Here is a 19,405-nt window from a genome sequence, read left to right on the forward strand (position 1 = left end):
TTGGATTGAAATTTGGCCAAAATTGAATTTACTATTACAAATCTGAACGCTCTTAAAGAAACCATAGTACGCCTATGCCCAGCAACAGTATTGATTAAATAAAATTAAAAACTATGGATAAGTCTGATAAAGTTGAAATCACATATGAGTATACAAAGCGGAGAAAAGAGTTCGGAAAACAAACACTTTTTGAAGATTATGGGCCTAAAATGTGCGTCAGTATACCCAGTAATCCAAACTATTTTAAAAATTATATATTACGGAACCCTGTACACGTTGCCGTACAAAATACATCAACCATGTCAGAGCATTGGGTAAATTCCGTCAGGTAAACAGATGTACTTTTATATGATTACGCTATTACTTTTAACATTGCTAAAGGCTGTACGTTTTAGAGCGGAGTATACAAATACTGGTATAAATCACATCGAAGGTGGATGGCCAAAAGACATCAACATGAATGATCCAGAAGCCACGCAGAGATATCGACGTAAAATAGAAAAAGATGACGCCTATATCCACGCCGTTATGCATCTTGGACATGTAAGAAAAAATATATTTCTTAATTGTCATAAACAATGAAATAATTATTATTTTGGATAGGCTTCGCTGATCACCATCGAGAAGTCAAAACATAATTATAACAAACATTTTAATATATATTTAAACATAGACTACGACCAGGATAATGTTGATTCTATCGAAAAAAAACCAGGCGAGAATCTCTATAATTACGCTTTTTAACAATTTTTTTCCCTTTTATAAATCGTCTATTTGACGGATAACAATCAGCATGATAGTAATCCCAGAACTGTTTATCTCCTGTATAATCTTAAATACGATACTATGTCTTACCGTGCCTTAAAATAAGTAAATTGCGTTAGTATTTTGTTAGAAAAGCGTATATCGTTCGCCAAAGTCAATCAACTGTATCTAGACGAAAATTTTTTGAAATTTTTTTATAAAATTATTTTACCTTCTGGTATTAAAAGAATGAATATCACTGTTTTATTTAATTATCTGTATTACAGTCAAGTTTAGTCTTGATTTATTTTAGAGCATGGAGCACAATATTTTACAAAATAATGCAGTGGATATGTACCAGATATATTACTCAGAATTGCCCTCAATTCCACCTGTGGAAAGAAGTAGTTGTCATACAGTGAATGTATATCGAGAGCCTGGTACCAGAAGACCAATAAGATCACTATCATGGCAGACTGACGGTGGTGCTAAACTGGCGGCCGCCCACGCGGATGATAATTTTATGATCAACACCAGAACGTTACAGTTCTCTTACATCTGGGATATAGGTAAAAACATTTTCCATCGAGTTTTAAATTTGTACAATATTTCATAAACAGTTTAAACTACTTTACAGAAAACGCAAACGTTCCAGAGCTTACCGTAAAACCCCCACATCCATTGTTAGACTTGCAATACAATCCACGTGATCAGCATACGCTTGTGGGCGGTATGATGAATGGACAGGTTAATAATGGATTTTTATAACATTTTTGAATTATTTTTTTTTATTATTTTAACGAATCTATTTATGGCAGTAAAATAAACATCAACAACTACATTTTTGCAAAAAATCTTTTTTTAATAATTTATACGGATCATACCTTTGAAATATTGAATAATGAAGAATGATTTGAAATAATGAAGAAAATTAAACGCGCAAATGAAGACGTCTATTTATTTACCTTATATATATAAACAAAGGCCACAGATAAAATAGATAGATAGAGCAGTTTCATCGCAAGGGAAGTAAAGGAAAAAAAGATCTATTTACGAATTTAAAAACATTGCAGTTGAATTCGAATTTTAACTTTGTTATTGTACAATTCAGAAAAAAAATTGCATTTTAATAAAAATATATTTATATTATACTTAGTTTAAAATCTTAATAAATGCATAAAAGTGAGAAGCAATACAACACGGAATACTAATTTGAATAACGTTTAATTTTTGTTTAAAAGGTTTTTCGATATTTTACGGAAATGAGACTTCTCAACATCTTTACAAAAATATCTTCAGGTAGGCTGGTGGGATATGCGCAAAGGTGGTGATCCGGTAGGACTCTGCCCGCCGCACGTGGCCCATCGAGATCTTGTTCGTAATGTTTTGTTCATCAATTCCAAAACAGGGGCCGAATTCTTTTCGTCATCTCCGGACGGTATGGTTAAATGGTATGTAGAGTATTTTCGACAAATTGGATATAATCTCTTATTATATTAACAAACATTGCGTTTCTCTAAGATTACATATTATAATCTTTAAATAAGATTCTTCTGTTAATATTACCACATCTTTCTATTGTTACTTTCGAATTGTTACGTCTTAAACTACAACAACTATAAAGTAACCTTAACAACCCTGTTCGTGTTCTATCTTAAAAATCAAACTTCTATTCAGCCAGCTGCGTATATTTGTATACGCAAACCTCAACATTGTTTTTAACTTAAAACAATCATGATAGGTATGATGCATACATATATAGTATACAAACATACATGTATTATACACCCTTTTCAAAAATCAATGATTTCAGAAATAATTAATAATGTAATAATAACAGTAAGAAAAAGCGTTTTCAATATTCGAATTACGACATATTACAATTAATTATTTTTTACTATTTATCCCTGTACCCTTTGTACTAGTAGAGTTTTAGTCTATAGTATTCCAATGGAGTTCCATTTTAAAAGCTTTAAAGCATTTTGCTTGTAAATCACGTTTACATTCAACCTTTTAAAGCGTTTACACTTATAGCCAATCTCCTTAACACACAATTTTTACCTATAAGCTGGATTTATGCAATTTTAGGTGGGATACTCGAAATATGAGCGAGCCTACTGACACCATGATAATTGATTTAGTTAAATTACCGAACGAAGCTCAAAGCATGGAAAAGGCTTTAGGAATATCAGCACTCGAATATGAACCTACTATACCAACCAGGTATTTATAGATGTTTAATATTTTACCACATTATTTAACAATTAAAAATACAAGGCCATAAAGGAATTCCAAATTCAGGATGGCTGTTGGGGCTTTAAGGTTTTGGAGAGGAGACCATGGATCTGCATACACAGGGTAAACGTCTACCCTAAAGGTGATGAATCAGACCGTTACTAATTGATCCGATTGTAAACGCCTAGATATGCATATCTGTAACTGTGGACGTTCTGCGGCTAAAATGATAACGTGTAAAATACCAATCTTAAACGTCAGAATACAATAATGAATTTAAGGCAATTTAGACACAATTATTAACAATAGAACTTTATCTAAATTTTCAAATTTAAAACATCGTCCTTTCGTTTACAGATTTATGGTGGGAACTGAAACTGGATTGGTGATCGGTGCAAACCGTAAAGGAAAAACACCTCTGGAAAAATTGCCATCTAGAGTAATTATATTAAATTTAAATAATCTCTCTTTAATAAAGATGATATCTTAGTTTCTGTCGGGATGTAGTAATTAAACTGTATTGAATTTTATTTGTAAACAGTATGAGGCGCATCTAGGGCCAGTGTACGCTTTACAGAGAAATCCAACCTTTTTTAAAAATTTCCTAACCGTCGGTGATTGGACAGCTCGGGTGTGGAGCGAAGATTGTAGGGAGTCGTCGATTCTTTGGACTTATTCGCATAAGACAAAGCTTACAGACGGCGCGTGGAATCCCATAAGGTACACGAGAAACAGAAGCCAGCTTTATATACCCTTGTTTTTTATATAAAGATAAATCCAAAATGATTTATCCATATTTGCTTATATCATAAAAACCGCTATTTACTTATTTTTTATACGAAAAACGTATTAAACCCATTATTCTGAGTTTTTGTTAGTTAAAAAAAGTAACAACGGTGTCGCTTACGCTGCAAGTTGAAAAAAAAGGTCTTCTTTACTGTTGGTCAGTATAAAACGAGTGTTAACGATGCACAACATTAATTTTAAGTCTCAAGTCAGGTCAAGTCTCGGGACATGGTTATGTTTGATTCCTACCTATAGATGTAAAAAAGCCGATTTAAAACGTTTAAAACTAGAAGTGGCGGTTTAAAACCCCAAATAAATCTTTTTAAACGGTTTAAAACTCGCCTACTAAAATATGAGAACAGTGTTTTTACACATCATTATCGACAATACTTGGTCTTGTGTTAGTTACCTATGCAGTTTATACCTATGTAGGTAAGTATATTACATATAAAGTACTATAATTATAAAGAAACAATATTACATACAATAGATTAAAATATGTATCTAAATCATAAAGAAATTGTATGATCATCATGTTGTCGAGTGGACTGTGTTTGATTAGCCAGTTTTTTTTATTACTTTCAAGAAAAAGTCGGGTACCTAATAATCTAATTTTATAACAGCTCATTACATTTTAGTTATTTAGTAATGTTTGGCATATTTGGTACGAGTACCTTTATATTGAATCCAAATTTGTACATTTTTTTACAATACTGGCAACACTGACATGTCCGCACGCAACACGCTATGTATGTGTGTGTGTGGTGTGGAGTAGGCGAGCTGGCAACGTTGCATCTTGACGTCTCTCTCTGAAACTGATTGATAAATCTTTTCAAAATAACCAATATGGTTAACTAGGTAATAGTTTTTCAACTTAGCTAGGTAATATCTACGCTTGGAATAGATAATGTGTTTATATTTAAGAAAAACATAGTCGTCAACACTAAACGTTTAAAATCGAAAAAAATGGGTTTTTTCGGTTTTAAACGGTTTTTTTCGTTTTAAACCGATTGGTTTAATTCGTTTTAAACCGGCCTTACATCTATATTCCTACCCACTGAAACCCTCTCAGAGGTAGCCTTTCGTATCTTTGGGAGGCCGCGGGATCTTCAATGGAACTCGCAGCTGCATCTCAGTTCTATGTCAAGGCACATCCCGGGAAGAAGCTGTGCCTCTTACGACAAGCAGGGGATACCTAGCAAGCAAACGTTCTTTAACCATTTTTTTTTAATTTTGCTATAAGAGCTCTCTGAACTTTATTCGGGTCTCTAGTAAAAGCGTATAGAAAGATGAACTAACTCGACGAAATCTAGTTTTAGGTACATAAAGCTCGTTTCTGCTTTGCTCCGGTATTTACAGTGAGTAATGCTTTTATATTTCTTTTATATGCTGTACGTAATTTACAGATTTTCGCTGATGCTCGTAACTCAGTGGGACGGCTGTCTCTCTTGCTGGGACTTGCTGCGGCGACGAAGCGCTCCCATTGTAACTGCGCAACTATGTGATGAACCATTGTTAAGATTACGTCCACATGAAGCCGTACGTATTCATTGGTTACTGCACGACAATTTTAGATTTCTCTCGGGAATTATAAATATGCTATAGTAAGTTGAAAACCGACCTTGTTAAGACCGACATTAAACGCCGGATGTAGGCGGTTGCCTGGACGTACCATTTAAAGTCTACGAAAGATGTTTATGTCCAGCAGTGAATTGTCCTGCGTATGTAATCATAATAACCAATATGCACAATTCACTTCCCAGGGACTGTTAGTGGCATGTGGCAGCAGCAAAGGTACTATATACTTAGCAGAATTGTCACAGAATCTTGGAGCGGCGGATAAAAACGACAAACAATTACTTACGCACGTGAGTCGATTTGTAACAATTTAATTTATAACATTTGTATGTTTCGTCTTTGTTTTGTACACATTCATAGCTTCACAGGGTTTGTGGAGACAAAGCAAAAGGGCTTAACCTGACCTCTTTGCTCAAGACTTCTCAGATATCTTCGCTCGGGTCATTAATGACACATTGATTATTTTACCGAATTGTAAGGCAACTAGGCTGTAAGTCCCTTAAATGGTCATTCCGTTGAATTGCCGTAAGCGTTCCCAACAGTCCAACTCGGCTCAGGCCGTTAATCGAATCACGTTTAGTATTCCAACTCGAGAATGCCTTTGTGGTCTGCCATAGTATGATCGATTACTATTATCGAAAATTTGGGTGAACTTCTAAAGATACCATCACTACCACGTAGTAAAACGTTAAAGCTGGGCGAATTAGCAGACAAAACTTCAGCATCGCTTCTATCATTAAAATATAAAACCTGTACGATTACACATTTATTTGTTTACAATATTTTTGTTAACACCTAAATTTAATTACATTTAATAGGCAATAAAATTATGTACAATGGGCGCTCTCAAAAGATTTCTTCAAAATACACAGACACCCATTTATACAAGCTTACAGACCTTGATTGTATAAAACTAATACGTGTGTTTTTTTAATATTAAAACCGATTACATCTACCAATCTCGGCGTAACATCTAAAAGGCCTGAGCAGATGCTTTGAATAGAACAAGCTTAAACTAATAAAGTTGCAAATTATTATCACCGTTATCGTTTCAGTCGTCCACTGCTGATCATAGACCTACCCCATAGATTTTCAATAACACCGGTTGGAAACAACATACAAAAATTTAATTATCAGTACATTCCAGATTCTTGACAGAGAAAATAGAAGAGAACGTATTCTAGAAGCACGCATGCGTGAACTGAGACTGAAGATGCGACAGGATCGTGACAATGGGCCGGTGCTAGCTCAAGAGACCGACCCCGCTACCAACGACAGGGACTTGGAAGAAGCATCCGCTGAATACAATCAAGTCGTCAACAATTTACTGAGCCTGCAGAAAAGTCATTAGGTAAATTTATATTCAAAAATTATTAAATCAACAACCGATTACATCTCTTACGATTGAGACATATCATTCTTAACATGAGAATAGGCAAAAGAAACTCAATTATTTTTTTAATTGTATAAAATTTCATTATTTACTAAAACATTGAAATAGCGTTGCAATCACATTATCCCCAGGAAGTGCTGTCTTTAATGAAGTCATTTGCAGTGTAGTATCTCGTAGATTCCTGAAGAAATTATTTGATCAGTAAGTGTTCCCGGTGATAACTTACGGAATCGAGCCGTGGTTGCTTATAATGCTTTAAAGACTCAAGGTCACCCAGAGAGCAATGAACAGGGCTGTGCTCGGAATTTGGCAGCAAGGTCTAATCAGAAACAAAGATATCCGCAGAAGAACCAGGATCACGGACGTAGGTCTTAGAATTTCTCATCAGAAGTGACTGTTGGCGGGGTGTGTCGCTCGTGCAACCAATGGCTATTAAAAGGTTCTCGAGTTGTGATTACAAGCCAGTAGACCCCCTCTTGGTTGACCAAGAGCATAGTTAAGGTGGTGGGAAGAAAACTGTTAGCACGCAAAGCTTCTTTGATAGTTTTTTTCTTCACCCAGCAATGGAAGCTTTCAATATACTCGTATATAACATATTATATTAGTTCAATAGCTATTTAAATTATTATGTAGGTATATTAACATGATTAAAAGAGATATTGTTCGACAACACCTTTATTAACACCTATAAGCTATTTAACTTTTAATTAAGTACACTACAACATTTATCGACACAATGATTTACATTTTCAAATCATTTTTCCGAGACAGTACTATTCTCTCGAAAAGAAAACATTGATTTCGTTTGTACGCTGTACGTCGAGAAAAACATTTCCATAATAACATCAGAAGAACACACGATTCAAACCTTCAGGTTATTCATGATTAATTTAACTATTTATTTTGCATAAATGCGACGAAAGACCAGCGGTGTTCAATGTTCGCCCCGACACCGTTTGTGGTGCGCTGGAAGACGTCTCCATGTTTCTGCAGTATGTGATGAACCGCCGTTTGAGATACTTGTGGAAAGAGTGCGCGGACATATGAAACTACGTAGTCTAAACTAGCTCCTTGTGGATGCACCTGTAACAATTGTGTGTCACATTTACTACGTTTACTCTTAAATGCAGCTGCAGATATCGGTCTTGCTCTCCCATAAAAATATATATATATAGAAAAGTTCTTTTCATAATAAGTCAACGATGGACGCGCATTGCAATGCATAGGTCCCCAAAGATCGTCATGATAACCAATCTTACGCTTCCTGCGACCTTAACTATGTCACCGGTCCTCCTTATTAGGGACCTACTCACGCGGTGTCTCGTAGTCGCCACTCGAGAACCTTTCAGCACCAACGGCAATCAGATGCACGAGCGATGTGCCCCGCCCACTACCACTTCAGGCAATCAATTCTTATTGCTATATCGGTGACCTCGGTTTTTTTGTGGACCTCCTCATTTCATTTTATCTCGTAGAGAAACTTCGAGCATAGCCCTCTCCATAGTCAGCTGGGTGACATGGGTTCTTTTAGCCTTGTTGTGATCTATAATATTATATATATAGATAATTTACATCGTAATTGACTATTACACCGCTAGCGTCTAAATTCAAATTGACGTTCTCATGTGAATGCTACATATTTATTTCTAAGTTTCTATGTTAAATACAGGTGTAACTAAAAGCAATTTCTTATAAAACTATGAAAACTACATCCAGCAATGTGAGCCCAGTGGTCAGCAAACTTCTTAATCAACGGTCCAAAATAATTTTAATTTCTTTTGGCAAGGCGTACTTAACATTAGAATAAGAGAATACACAAATTTTAAATTAAAATAAAAAGAAACAATAACTAATGAAAAAATAATATACTTCAAAATTTTAATGAGAAATTTGACACAGTTTATAGACACGAGCGTATATATAATACGTACGCAGCCTTCTAATCGTGCACCACATAGTTTTAATCGGTGGTTATTATTAATTGTGTCGGTTTAACATTTAGAGCCACTATTAATAATTAATTTTATGACAATAAGTAAGAAAAGGACCAATATTTAGCCACTTCCGCACATGCAGTGGTAGTCGTGCAACAAAGTGCACCACCCGCCAGCCCGCTGATAAATGCGTATGCGGCAAACAATGCGAATTACACAACTGCCACCGTTAAATCACTCAACACGTGTTTCACCCCTCCACGGGGCATCTTCAGGAGTTATGTTACACCGATTAGTGCCACTGTGTTTGGCTAAATATTGGTCCTTTTCTTACTTAGTATGGACTTCCGCAAGGTAACGCCTGATTCCATTAAATATTTATAACAATATATTAATAGGAGAAAGTCGATGAAATAAATCCAATGCTTGGCGGGCCGCATTTCGCTTATCTAACTAAACGGACGCTACATTGTGTCTCGATTCTTTAGTTTCATTAAAAAATTACCTGTTTACATCTTGTTTTATAAATTCCATACCTGCAAAAACGCTGACATTACGCCAATAAGCTTGGCTTCGCCACAACCAGCTTCTACAGTACTTTTAAAATGCACTTTTGATTGAAAATCATCGGGTAAAGGTGGTGGTGGTGGCGGCTTGGATATTGGTGCTGGTAGCGGAGGCTAGGGGATTCATTAAAAAATATTTTAAATTAAATTAATAATAGTTATTATTAATTCATAGCAGTAAATATCACAACAAACATTACAATATATTAACCCTATTCTCTATAAGCATTCACATGAAACACAAATATAATACATCAAGTATTCAAAATAATTACATTCATCTACTAAAAATAACTTTATTTAATTTAGTTCCTGGTATTATTTTGGTGATTATGTATAATTGCAATGATTATTAATATTGCTAATCATAATATGTAAATTAATCAAATGTAACTTATTGAATATTTATTAGATTTGTCGATAAATTAAAAAAAAATTATCTTAATAATTTGTAATGTTAATATGAACCTATTCATTCTTAAGGAAATTCTAAAATGCATGAGAAGCTCTTTCCATTCCCTAATTTAAACACCTAGTATTTTCCAGTAAGAATAAATTCATTCGATTTAGTTTCTGTATGAAATGTTATTAACATAAAAAAATTATAAAAAAGAAACGTTTCAGCCTCTTCTAAAATATAAAAATACTGTTACATAAGAACAATTAAATAAATAAAATTTCCAAATTGAAAATGTGAATCGAGTAAACTCAATATGCCATGTAATAGCTATTTATATATTCTTCCTTCTTTTTCATCTTCTGTTATTGCTGCCTAACACTGCACATTAATCTAAAATATTTTTTTAATCTAATTCACTCTATGAAACAGGCTTTGCCTAATGTAGCGTTTTATTAAGCAAGTTTAATTGTAATTTGTATGTTATAGAAATAAAAAAAATATTTCTCAAATATTTTTTTTATTTCTATAACATTCTTTTTTATTTTCATTTAGAAATTTACACGCACTTACGATTCGTCGATTATTATTATATATTTTATAATATAAGTAGTAAGCTAACACCGACTCAGGATGCTGTTTTGCTGAGATGAGCCAGCTATAAACAATAGTCAATAGTCATTTTTTTTAAGTGAAATTCAATTTTCAACATGTACAATATATAATGTAAACCATGCAACTCATTTACAACAAACCAGTTTCATTTATTTCAATCAACGAAAAACTTTTGAATGCTATAATAAGATGTATTTCACAATATACTTTCAATTTTTGATTTAAAACTGAAAAGGAAAGACTAAGATACCCTGTAGAACTTTGTTATAAACCAGGGGTGACCATGCTCTTTGATAGTGCGAGCCATTTTTCGTAACTTGAATTTTTTGCAAGCCGCAATTAAATACGTATTTAAACCCCGCAGAAGAATGTTTCTTTACAAAAATCAGATTTTTTGAAATTATTTATATAAAAGCACAAAATATATGTATTGAAGTTAGATATAATGGCATACGTACATGGCATCACTCCTAATAATACTTAAGATGCTGGTTAATTAATCATGACCGGTATATGGATTTCGCTAATTTTATGGTGGAATAATTATAATTATTATTCACACCAGTAGTTTGTTTCTATTTCCCAGGAGCTGACATAGTTTATATAAATTTAAATATTGAAGTAATTCAACAATCAATCGGAGTCTTAATGACCGTTCAGAGCCGCATGTGGCTCGCAAGCCGCAGTTTGGCCACCCCTGTTATAAACACTCAGATCCATAGAGAGTTTAACTATTTTTATATAACATAATTTTGCCGAAAAAACAACATATAGTATTTACGGTTGAAATATATATTGAGTATCAGAAATTAATTCCAAATTTAAGCAAGTTTTATAAATGTATACCTCTTTACTATCCAGTGCTGTCTGCAAAGCTTGCCTTGCTATGAATTGAGCTTTGAATTTCTCCATTTCCTTCTGAGCTTCGTTCTTAATAACATCAACTTCATTTTTATATGCTTCTATTTGGAATAGGAGACTCTCGTTTTCTTTCTATCAAATATGGGAACGTTTTATTTTATTACAGTACTAAACAAAAATCGGATGTTCAAATGCATATTTACTTAAAGTAATTTTGGCTAAAAAAATATGGAAGCACCAAAAAAATAAAACGTTTCTGGTGGCTTTTCACAGCATCATCTAGCTCAAAAAACGTGTTAATAGATAAATTAGTTATCCACATCTCACGCAAATTCGCTTCCTTTGATTATTTCAATACTAAAGTGTTCTCTATAACTAGCCAACACTTCAACTTCAGGAAATTATGCATCAAAATATCCAATCCCTTATTAAAAAAAATGTTACAAAATATGAAAGCGACAGTAATGTCTTACCTTTAATTGTTGCATGTCATCTTTATTACTGCCATCGTTTCTATTATTGACACCGTTGTACTCCATTTCTTCATTTTGAAATTTTTCATGGAATTCCTCCTTTAAATTATTAAACTCCTTAAAACGAAAAAATTACAAATTAAATGACAATTATATTTATTCGTTACTGTATTAATACATCATAAATCACATGTACAAAATAAAAAAGTGTAATCAACTCTGTCGTCGTCTTGTATAAAACTACGAAAATTTTAAAGCACCCTTAAATACTATGTATAAAAAATTACGATACCTGAATAAGTAGTCAATACCTTAATTACCTGCAGTCGATGTCCTCGGGATGACACACCACTAAACAGCTTCATATCTAGTGTTAATATCATTATAACTTCACATTACCAAATTTTCTGATGATGGATAATTGGAATCTTTTTATTGCACATTACTGTTTATTATTTCATTTATTTAATTGATAACTCAATTAATTATAATTATTTAACTAAACAATGTGTGAAGGTAAAATGATTTGTAGTTATATGCCATGAAAAAACAACATCTTCAAAAGTCGCGTTGTGTTGGAATTACGGTACACATGAATCTATTTCATTATTTTTAAATACCTTTGTAACAGAATTGCTTCAACAATACAATTAAAAAAACAAAAGATTATATTATATCTAGTCTTGGGGTTCTTATATGAAATATCCACGTTATAGGTGGAACTGAATTAAATATTAGAAATAACATAATTTTGAATACAAGACAGTTTTTTTAAAATAAAAAAGAGTGATAAATAATGGTTAAATCATGCTATTTTAACTACATACATGCAAATGCTAGCTTTATTTCATTAATAACACAATTATAAATTACATTAATCGGTGACAGAAGTTCTTGTTTTTTCATTACAAATTTTAAAATAAATCAAAATAATAATTTAAAACAACGTTAAGAACTGTTTTGGGGTTCGTAAGGTTCTTTCTGTACACACCTGTGTCATTTTTTGCCAAGTTTCGATGTTTTTTCTTTGCGGCTTTGTAAAGTGATCCCACACACGTTGGTGTGTTGCAGCTGTAAACACTTTCGCCACCTGTTCGACTGAGTTTCACAAATCATGTTAAGAGCATTGAACGTAGACGCTCGACCAAACATACCATCGTTCTCTCGTGACTGACAGCTTCCCTCGATCAAGTGAGATCGTAATGTCCTTTGTTGACGAAGAATGTATCTACCTAGGCTCGGGAGCGAAAGGCTCTGCTGCTAAAGCGACAGCGTCAGAACTCGACCCTCCGATCAGTGTCGTATGACACGTAAGACGCAGTGTGTTTCCACACAGAGATATTCTTCTTATGTTTTGACAACATACATTTCTCATAAAGCAAACACCATTAAAATAGACGGCAATACAAATAACAATTTTACATTTTGGATTTATAGCAAACATAGTTATATTAACAAATAAATGTATAGTTGTCAAAACATATAACTTACACTTTCCGTTCCTGACAATACATTTACATGTAAAAGCCCGGAGACTGCAGTCGACGCGAAAGATCTGAGATACTTCGTAGATATGAGCAGACGGAAGAGACAAGAGCACCACACGTTATATAAGTTTAATCCCAAATGTCTGAAAGGCAGGCCATGTTCTTTTACAACAAAATTAAAGAAGTTAACTATTACATTTTCATAAATAAGAACTAAGTGAAACATTAAAAACTTGCCAACCATTCAGACAATTTAAATGATTGTGTAGAATTTTCTATGAATGTACTTACGCTGATCTATAACATTCTGAATATTGTTCTTTATTCTTTCTCTACATTCCTGTAGTTCTTCTTCAAACTGCATTTTCTCATTGAACAATCTACGGATATGTGAATTCGTAGCTTGAATCATAGTGTAAAACTGATTTGAATATTTCTTGGAACATTCACCGCGCTCCAACCATGCTATAAGGGTCTATAAAGAAAGTATAGTGTTACTTTACACAATTATCGCATGAAGTTTTAGTAAAAAAATTAACTGTCAAATAACATTTTATCTCAATTAATTCCTCATCAACCTAAAAAACTTTGTAAAACACACTTCCAATAAAAAGACAACCAAGTGTTGAATTCTTGAAATAATATTTTTAAATTGGTGCATATTATTCAATAAGAAGTAATACCTTGCCATGATTTAAATATTCAATAAAAACATTGAGATTAACTTACAGGAAGAGAATTTGAAAACTGTTCTTCACTCTTAATTTTTTCTGACAATTGGACAATGGCTGCATTAGAAAAAGGTTGAATTCTCATAGGTGACGGTGATCTATAATTAGCCTTGTGATTGGTGTCTTGTTGCACTGTAAATTGTATCTGTGCTTGTTGAGCTCGAAGTACTTGGCGTTGTCTCCTCTCATATTCATTTTGATCATCTCGGCTCTGAAAATATCGTAAAAATATTTGGAGGTAAAGTAAATATTTAAGCTACATTTAAAATTAACACATGAGTATTAATTTTAAAAATGGTCAAAAATTGTTTATCAAAATGTACAAGCTGCAATTATATGCTTGTATCACCACTGGCATAAAGTGTAATGTAAATTGCATAAACGTTTTTGAGACATTCTATTTATGGATTAACTAAACATTTTGTGGATGTATTGTGATATGTATGTTATAATAGTATACCAATACTATAAGGTAAATGTCACAATCTCATCACAACATCATACAAATTTTCCCAAAACAACTATTAACGTACATAGCCAGGGCAATCATACACTTCTAGTTGATATGTGCTGGCTTTATTACTTATTATCTGCCATTACCTTAAACAAACTATATAGATACTGATTAGCATATACTACAAGATCAAAATATATCTTTTTTCATGTATTATGAAAAACTTCCTAAAATAGAAGCTGTAAAATGCTATTAATTTACTTAAAAGTGACATTCCTGGATATTATTCATTAATCTGTCGATAGCTTAGTCCTTAGAAAAACCCAAAAAATCTGTTTACTATTATTTTACAAGAGAAGTATAATGATACTTACTAATGCATAGTCTACATGTAACCAACCATTGGTTGCATGAGAGTCATCATCTTCTTTATCGTCCTTTTCTTTTTCTCTGTTGATTAATTTTATCTTATATCCAGATATAGCCATAGCAGCATCAACACAACTCTCCTTATCAAACCGGATGTGACAAAAATTCTTCTTTGACAGCCTTAGAATTTGAATCCTTCCATAAGGCTCAAATATTTCTCTCACAACACTTTCACGTATTTTATTTGGGAGACCACCAACAAAAATGGTGCGACAACCTAGAGGGCGTTCTCTTCGTGGTTGTTGCGGACTGTCAGATTCCGGTGGTATTAGTTTACAGTGTTTGAGAACAATTTCTTTGTTTTCTAATATCAGGTCACAATTCATGTTATACATAGCTAGCATAGATGGATCCATCATTACACCACCCATCAAATTTACATCAACAGTTGTTCCACCCGTCGGTGCTAACCCCTGAGTTCCCATCACTGCCATATCCATTGTAGTTTGCGGTATCATTTCTATTCCTGGTCCTGCCATTAACTCCATTGTAGATGGTTGTATAATTCCTCCGGTCACCATAGCATTAGGCATCATCATATTTCCATAGACACCACTAGCCATTAACATATTTCCTAAAAGGGTTATTGTTTGATAGATGATTTGACTAATGGTATGTTTAAAGAAAAGTTGCATAACTGACTTTCTGGCTCATTTGAGGATAAGCAATCACTGCTGTCTTCCTATTCAGCTGTATTAATATAATATGATAGAATTACATTTTCTTATTACTTTGGTTTTTAGACATAAGATTAAATTTCAAAGGCATATAAAAGGTTTAGGTAAAGTCTGTATATTTTATTTAAAAATTACAAAATGCTTTATTAAAATCTCTAACTAGATTAAATCAATATAATTGATAATTACTTATGAGAAACATTTTTAGAAATTGTCTAATTTTTAATTACCCTGTGAATACATATTTGTCATGATCATCTGATTCATAACACTTGACATATCAGTTTTATTTGATTCCTGAATATTGTCTCTGCGCCTTCCGGTAATTTCTCTTGAAGGAGACCGAGACCTTTCCCTTCTTATACCTACCAAAAAAAATAAACACTGTTTTTAATTGAACTTTAAATAAAATATCTTCTTTTAAATGAAAACTAATGTGACTTTACAAAATTATACCCAATAATAAGTGATATTAAGCATAATGTTTGGTCCTACAGCTTAATGCAGGCTTTTATTACAGAATTACAACATCCTGTGTTAATAAAGTGTGCCATTGGTGTAAATGTATGTTGTAAATTTACCAAACAAACAAACATCTTTCATTTTATCATTCAATTTACCAAACAAACATACACTTATTTCTTTATTTACATATAGGCCTATTGTCTCTAAGGCTACTTTGGTCCATGTATTATAGTTTAGGCCGAAATCATAATAAACACTTTATCAATCTTTAAATATTAATATATGTATATATAGGACAAAAGTATTAAACTGTTTTATACTAGTAATATCTAGTAAAAAATTAAAATCAAATTATACCAAACATTTCACCATTACTGCCATTTTATTGTAATTTATAATAAAGCATTAATTTTAAAATGAAGGTAATCTTTGCTGGGATTAATATTATATTCACTAATAAGTAAAAAGTTTATTTATCATTATATTTATAATTATAATATAGGCCATATATTTTAAATTCATCTATCTAAAGCAATTTCTTACAAGATAGCCACTTAATAAAAATGTTTGCAATAATTAAAAGAAATAATTTTACTTTATTGACCAATTTTCAAGAATAGATTTACCAGAGAACCATTATTTTTATTGTTAAACCGTAATATAATGGAGATACTTAAATAAATACATTTGAAAACATCTGGGAAATCTTATAATATATAATAAATAAGTATATTATCTATTTTTAAGACAATCTTTTATTTACCTGACATTGTAGGAATCAATAAATTTCAAAAATAATAGTAAGGTGCAAATTTAAAAAATCTAACTGAATCGTCAATTAAGGCGTAAAATCAGGCTGCGAAAATACCTTAAAGGAATTAATTTTTATTTGTAATCAAATGTAAAAGAAATAGAGAAAAGAATGATCCCCAGTTAAAAATACTCTAAGAAGAACAGATTAGGTGAATCAATGACAGATTGTGTTACTAATAAACAATGTGCACGAATTGCCAGTACTTTTATGTCAATACCTTGATGAATTAAGTTATGTAATTTTATTATATTGAGCTAACGAAACTCTCCTATAATACTAATATTTGTAGTATTAAAAAAAAAATTGTTACGGAACTCGAGAATTTTGTCATATAAGTGAAAGGAAATATTTTTATACTTTATTTCATGTCATTTCTGTAACCTTTTGATGTACACGTATATATTCTAACATAGAACTCTTTAATAAAGACTTAAAAATATAAAGTCATTGATATCTGGAACCTTAAATAATTAATTAATGTTGGGTACATTGCAGTTCTAGTTTGGTTTGGTAGTTGACACAATTTTTGGATTTTAGATGTTAGGTCGATTCCATCTCCGTGAGTTTCTTTTTCATTTGTAGACGGTCATTACTAGATTCATACACGATATGAGAATTATGGAAATCAATCATAAGAATTAAAACAAATTTTTAAGTAATTTATAGAATTTGGGGAAACAAGTTTGAAAAACATTTAATCATAGATTGTCCGCGCTCAACTTCTTAGTATCTATGTAAGAAACATAAAACTTAAAAAAAAAAATTGTTTGTTGTTTTGATATAAGTCATCACAATGTTGTTCTTGTTGACCAAGTCGGTTTCCACCTTATAACATAGGAAATGTGAATTTATTATAATGTTCGTGTTATCTGAAATGAAAGATGTTATAAGAGTTAATCCTGAACATTTTCATCAAAGTTTGTCGGAATCAATTACAACGTTGTTGAATAGAAAATTATCAAATAAGGTTAGTTAGTCTTAATATTTTTATTATAATTTGTAACCAAAAATTCAACAAGTTATTTACATCAAAATTATTTATTTTTTCAATCTAGGAAAGTAATATTTAATTTTTCTTTAAACTTTCCAGGTAGTATTAAATGTTGGGTTATGTATAGCTTTATTTGATATCATAAATATTGGACATTCATACATTTTTCCCGGAGATGGTTCATCACACACAGAAGTAAAGTTTCGATACATTGTATTTCGTCCTATTGTAGAAGAGATTATCATTGGCAAAATAAGAAGTTGTAGCAGAGAAGGAGTACATGGTTAGTATTTTTTCACAATTATAGGTTATTGTAATAACTATGTCATTTGAAAAAATTACCTATTGAAATAAATCAACATCCTTGGATGTATTGGTCACTTCCATTTCCTGTATATAAATACTGTACCTAAAAGCATTAAAAGTAAATTCATTAAAAAAAATATACTTCCTGACATTGTGAAACAGACAATTATACATTGATACATAATTTCAGCATTTATATGCTATATTATACATACTCAATTAGTTTATTTTTATAATGTAATGCCTGTAAATTTACAAACACTACTTACTAAAATAAAAATTTTGCATAATTTATTTATTGTCCTTTAATTTTTGGATTTGTAAAGCTTTGCAGTTGCATATTGAGTATTCTTTTCATATTAATTTATGTTAGTTAACTGGCATAATTTATTCACAATATTATGAAAATATGATTACTTATATTGTTTCAAAAATGCTTTTGTACAAATTAGTTTATGCTTAAAATAGTTAACACTTAATTATAAAACAATACATTCAAAAGTGCTTGATTAACTTGTAATATTGAGACAAATGTGTGTTTTAAGAAAGCTCCGTATTTATTCACATCATTTGTTTACTAATTGGTAGTAATGTCAGTTTTTGACCACTCAAAATTTGAAGTAAAATTATTGTCTCAGAAAGATGTCTTATTAGAAAAGTATTTTATAATGTTATTTTTTACTTATTGTTATCATTTCATTAAATTAAGGAACAGAATATATCACAATTTTTTTTTTCAGTCACTATTGGTTTTTTTGATGATATATTGATACCAGTCAATGCATTGCAACATCCATCAAGGTTTGATGAAACAGACCAAGCATGGGTATGGGAATATCCAAAAGGTGACGGTGAAAAACATGACTTATTCATGGACTCAGGTAATTTTGGTGCAACATTTTTGTAAATAAATTAATATGTAATATTTAATATAAGTTAACAAAAATTTCAGGAGAATCTATAAGGTTCAGAGTTACAAATGAAGCTTTTGAAGAAAGCTTACCAACTGGTCCTCCCGGAACAGAGTGTCCAGTTCAGAGTATTGCCCCATATAGGATTATTGGAGGTATCAATGAACCTGGTTTAGGTCTTCTGTCTTGGTGGGAGACACAAGAACAAGATGATGAAGGAGATGAAAATGATGATCAAGAAAATGATGAATAAACAACTTAATTACCATCTGTGTTTTATTGGTTAATCCATAATTTTAATATTATTTTGCAGCAAGAGGATAATCAAAAAAATTACTAAACTTTAGGTCACATAAATTTAAATGAAAGAGTTCAAACCCTTGTATATTCAATTAAATTTAAATTATCAAACGCTTTAGGTATAATGTTAAATAAAACAACATTCTGCAACAATGATTATATTATGTACCATTATATAGTTTAAAGATTATAGACAATTATTTCAAAGCAACAGCATTGATTATAATTTGAATACTTAAAAAAATTGCTCAACAGCCA

The 19,405-nt window shown here is 31.8% G+C and overlaps 3 protein-coding genes across 4 annotated transcripts; 2 read left to right on the forward strand and 1 right to left on the reverse strand.

The window, feature by feature from the left end:
- The first annotated feature begins 113 nt into the window (after window positions 1-113).
- Window positions 114-6,694, forward strand: Dnai2 (dynein, axonemal, intermediate chain 2). The gene is made up of 11 exons (XM_068762602.1): window positions 114-328; window positions 396-543; window positions 1,058-1,313; window positions 1,382-1,491; window positions 2,044-2,195; window positions 2,833-2,967; window positions 3,337-3,418; window positions 3,521-3,699; window positions 5,172-5,304; window positions 5,529-5,633; window positions 6,491-6,694. The coding sequence occupies exons 1-11, from the start codon at window positions 114-116 to the stop codon at window positions 6,692-6,694; spliced, it is 1,719 nt and encodes a 572-aa protein (XP_068618703.1).
- Window positions 6,695-6,837: 143 nt separating this feature from the next.
- On the reverse strand, window positions 6,838-16,792 carry LOC137919129 (ecto-NOX disulfide-thiol exchanger 2-like). 2 transcript variants are annotated; one of them, XM_068762100.1, is made up of 10 exons: window positions 16,589-16,792; window positions 15,591-15,725; window positions 14,629-15,257; window positions 13,799-14,011; window positions 13,361-13,544; window positions 12,574-12,680; window positions 11,583-11,699; window positions 11,095-11,241; window positions 9,207-9,350; window positions 6,838-6,917 (listed from the first exon to the last, which is right to left on the reverse strand). In XM_068762100.1, exons 1-10 carry the CDS (start codon window positions 16,593-16,595, stop codon window positions 6,858-6,860), a joined length of 1,743 nt encoding a protein of 580 aa, XP_068618201.1. In that variant the 5' UTR covers window positions 16,596-16,792; the 3' UTR covers window positions 6,838-6,857. The 2 variants fall into 2 exon arrangements, with proteins under 2 accessions (XP_068618201.1, XP_068618200.1); XM_068762099.1 differs by lacking the exon at window positions 6,838-6,917 and adding an exon at window positions 7,404-7,819.
- A 637-nt stretch (window positions 16,793-17,429) lies between these two features.
- Window positions 17,430-19,115, forward strand: Polr3H (RNA polymerase III subunit H). Its single transcript, XM_068762506.1, has 4 exons — window positions 17,430-17,606; window positions 17,730-17,913; window positions 18,677-18,817; window positions 18,889-19,115. Exons 1-4 carry the CDS (start codon window positions 17,496-17,498, stop codon window positions 19,098-19,100), a joined length of 648 nt encoding a protein of 215 aa, XP_068618607.1. The 5' UTR covers window positions 17,430-17,495; the 3' UTR covers window positions 19,101-19,115.
- The last annotated feature ends 290 nt before the right edge of the window (window positions 19,116-19,405 follow it).

Source organism: Battus philenor, unplaced genomic scaffold, assembly GCF_028537555.1.
Source record: "Battus philenor isolate CCGP_79_NKW_IND1 unplaced genomic scaffold, ilBatPhil1.0.hap1 SCAF_16, whole genome shotgun sequence".
In the NCBI taxonomy this organism is placed as follows: domain Eukaryota; kingdom Metazoa; phylum Arthropoda; class Insecta; order Lepidoptera; family Papilionidae; genus Battus; species Battus philenor.

Bases quoted from the DNA above. Each gene is read 5' to 3' on its own strand.
- Dnai2 (XM_068762602.1), top strand. From the start codon at position 114: ATGGATAAGTCTGATAAAGTTGAAATCACATATGAGTATACAAAGCGG. The intron at 2,968-3,336 runs GTATTTATAGAT...TTTCGTTTACAG, and splicing joins GAACCTACTATACCAACCAG to ATTTATGGTGGGAACTGAAA. The intron at 5,305-5,528 runs GTACGTATTCAT...TTCACTTCCCAG, and splicing joins GATTACGTCCACATGAAGCC to GGACTGTTAGTGGCATGTGG.
- LOC137919129 (XM_068762099.1), bottom strand. The intron at 13,545-13,798 runs GTAAGTTAATCT...CTTTCTTTATAG, and splicing joins AGTTTTCAAATTCTCTTCCT to ACCCTTATAGCATGGTTGGA. The intron at 12,681-13,360 runs GTAAGTACATTC...TGTGAAACTCAG, and splicing joins TCAGAATGTTATAGATCAGC to TCGAACAGGTGGCGAAAGTG.
- Polr3H (XM_068762506.1), top strand. From the start codon at position 17,496: ATGTTCGTGTTATCTGAAATGAAAGATGTTATAAGAGTTAATCCTGAA. The intron at 17,914-18,676 runs GTTAGTATTTTT...TTTTTTTTTCAG, and splicing joins TAGCAGAGAAGGAGTACATG to TCACTATTGGTTTTTTTGAT. The intron at 18,818-18,888 runs GTAATTTTGGTG...CAAAAATTTCAG, and splicing joins TGACTTATTCATGGACTCAG to GAGAATCTATAAGGTTCAGA.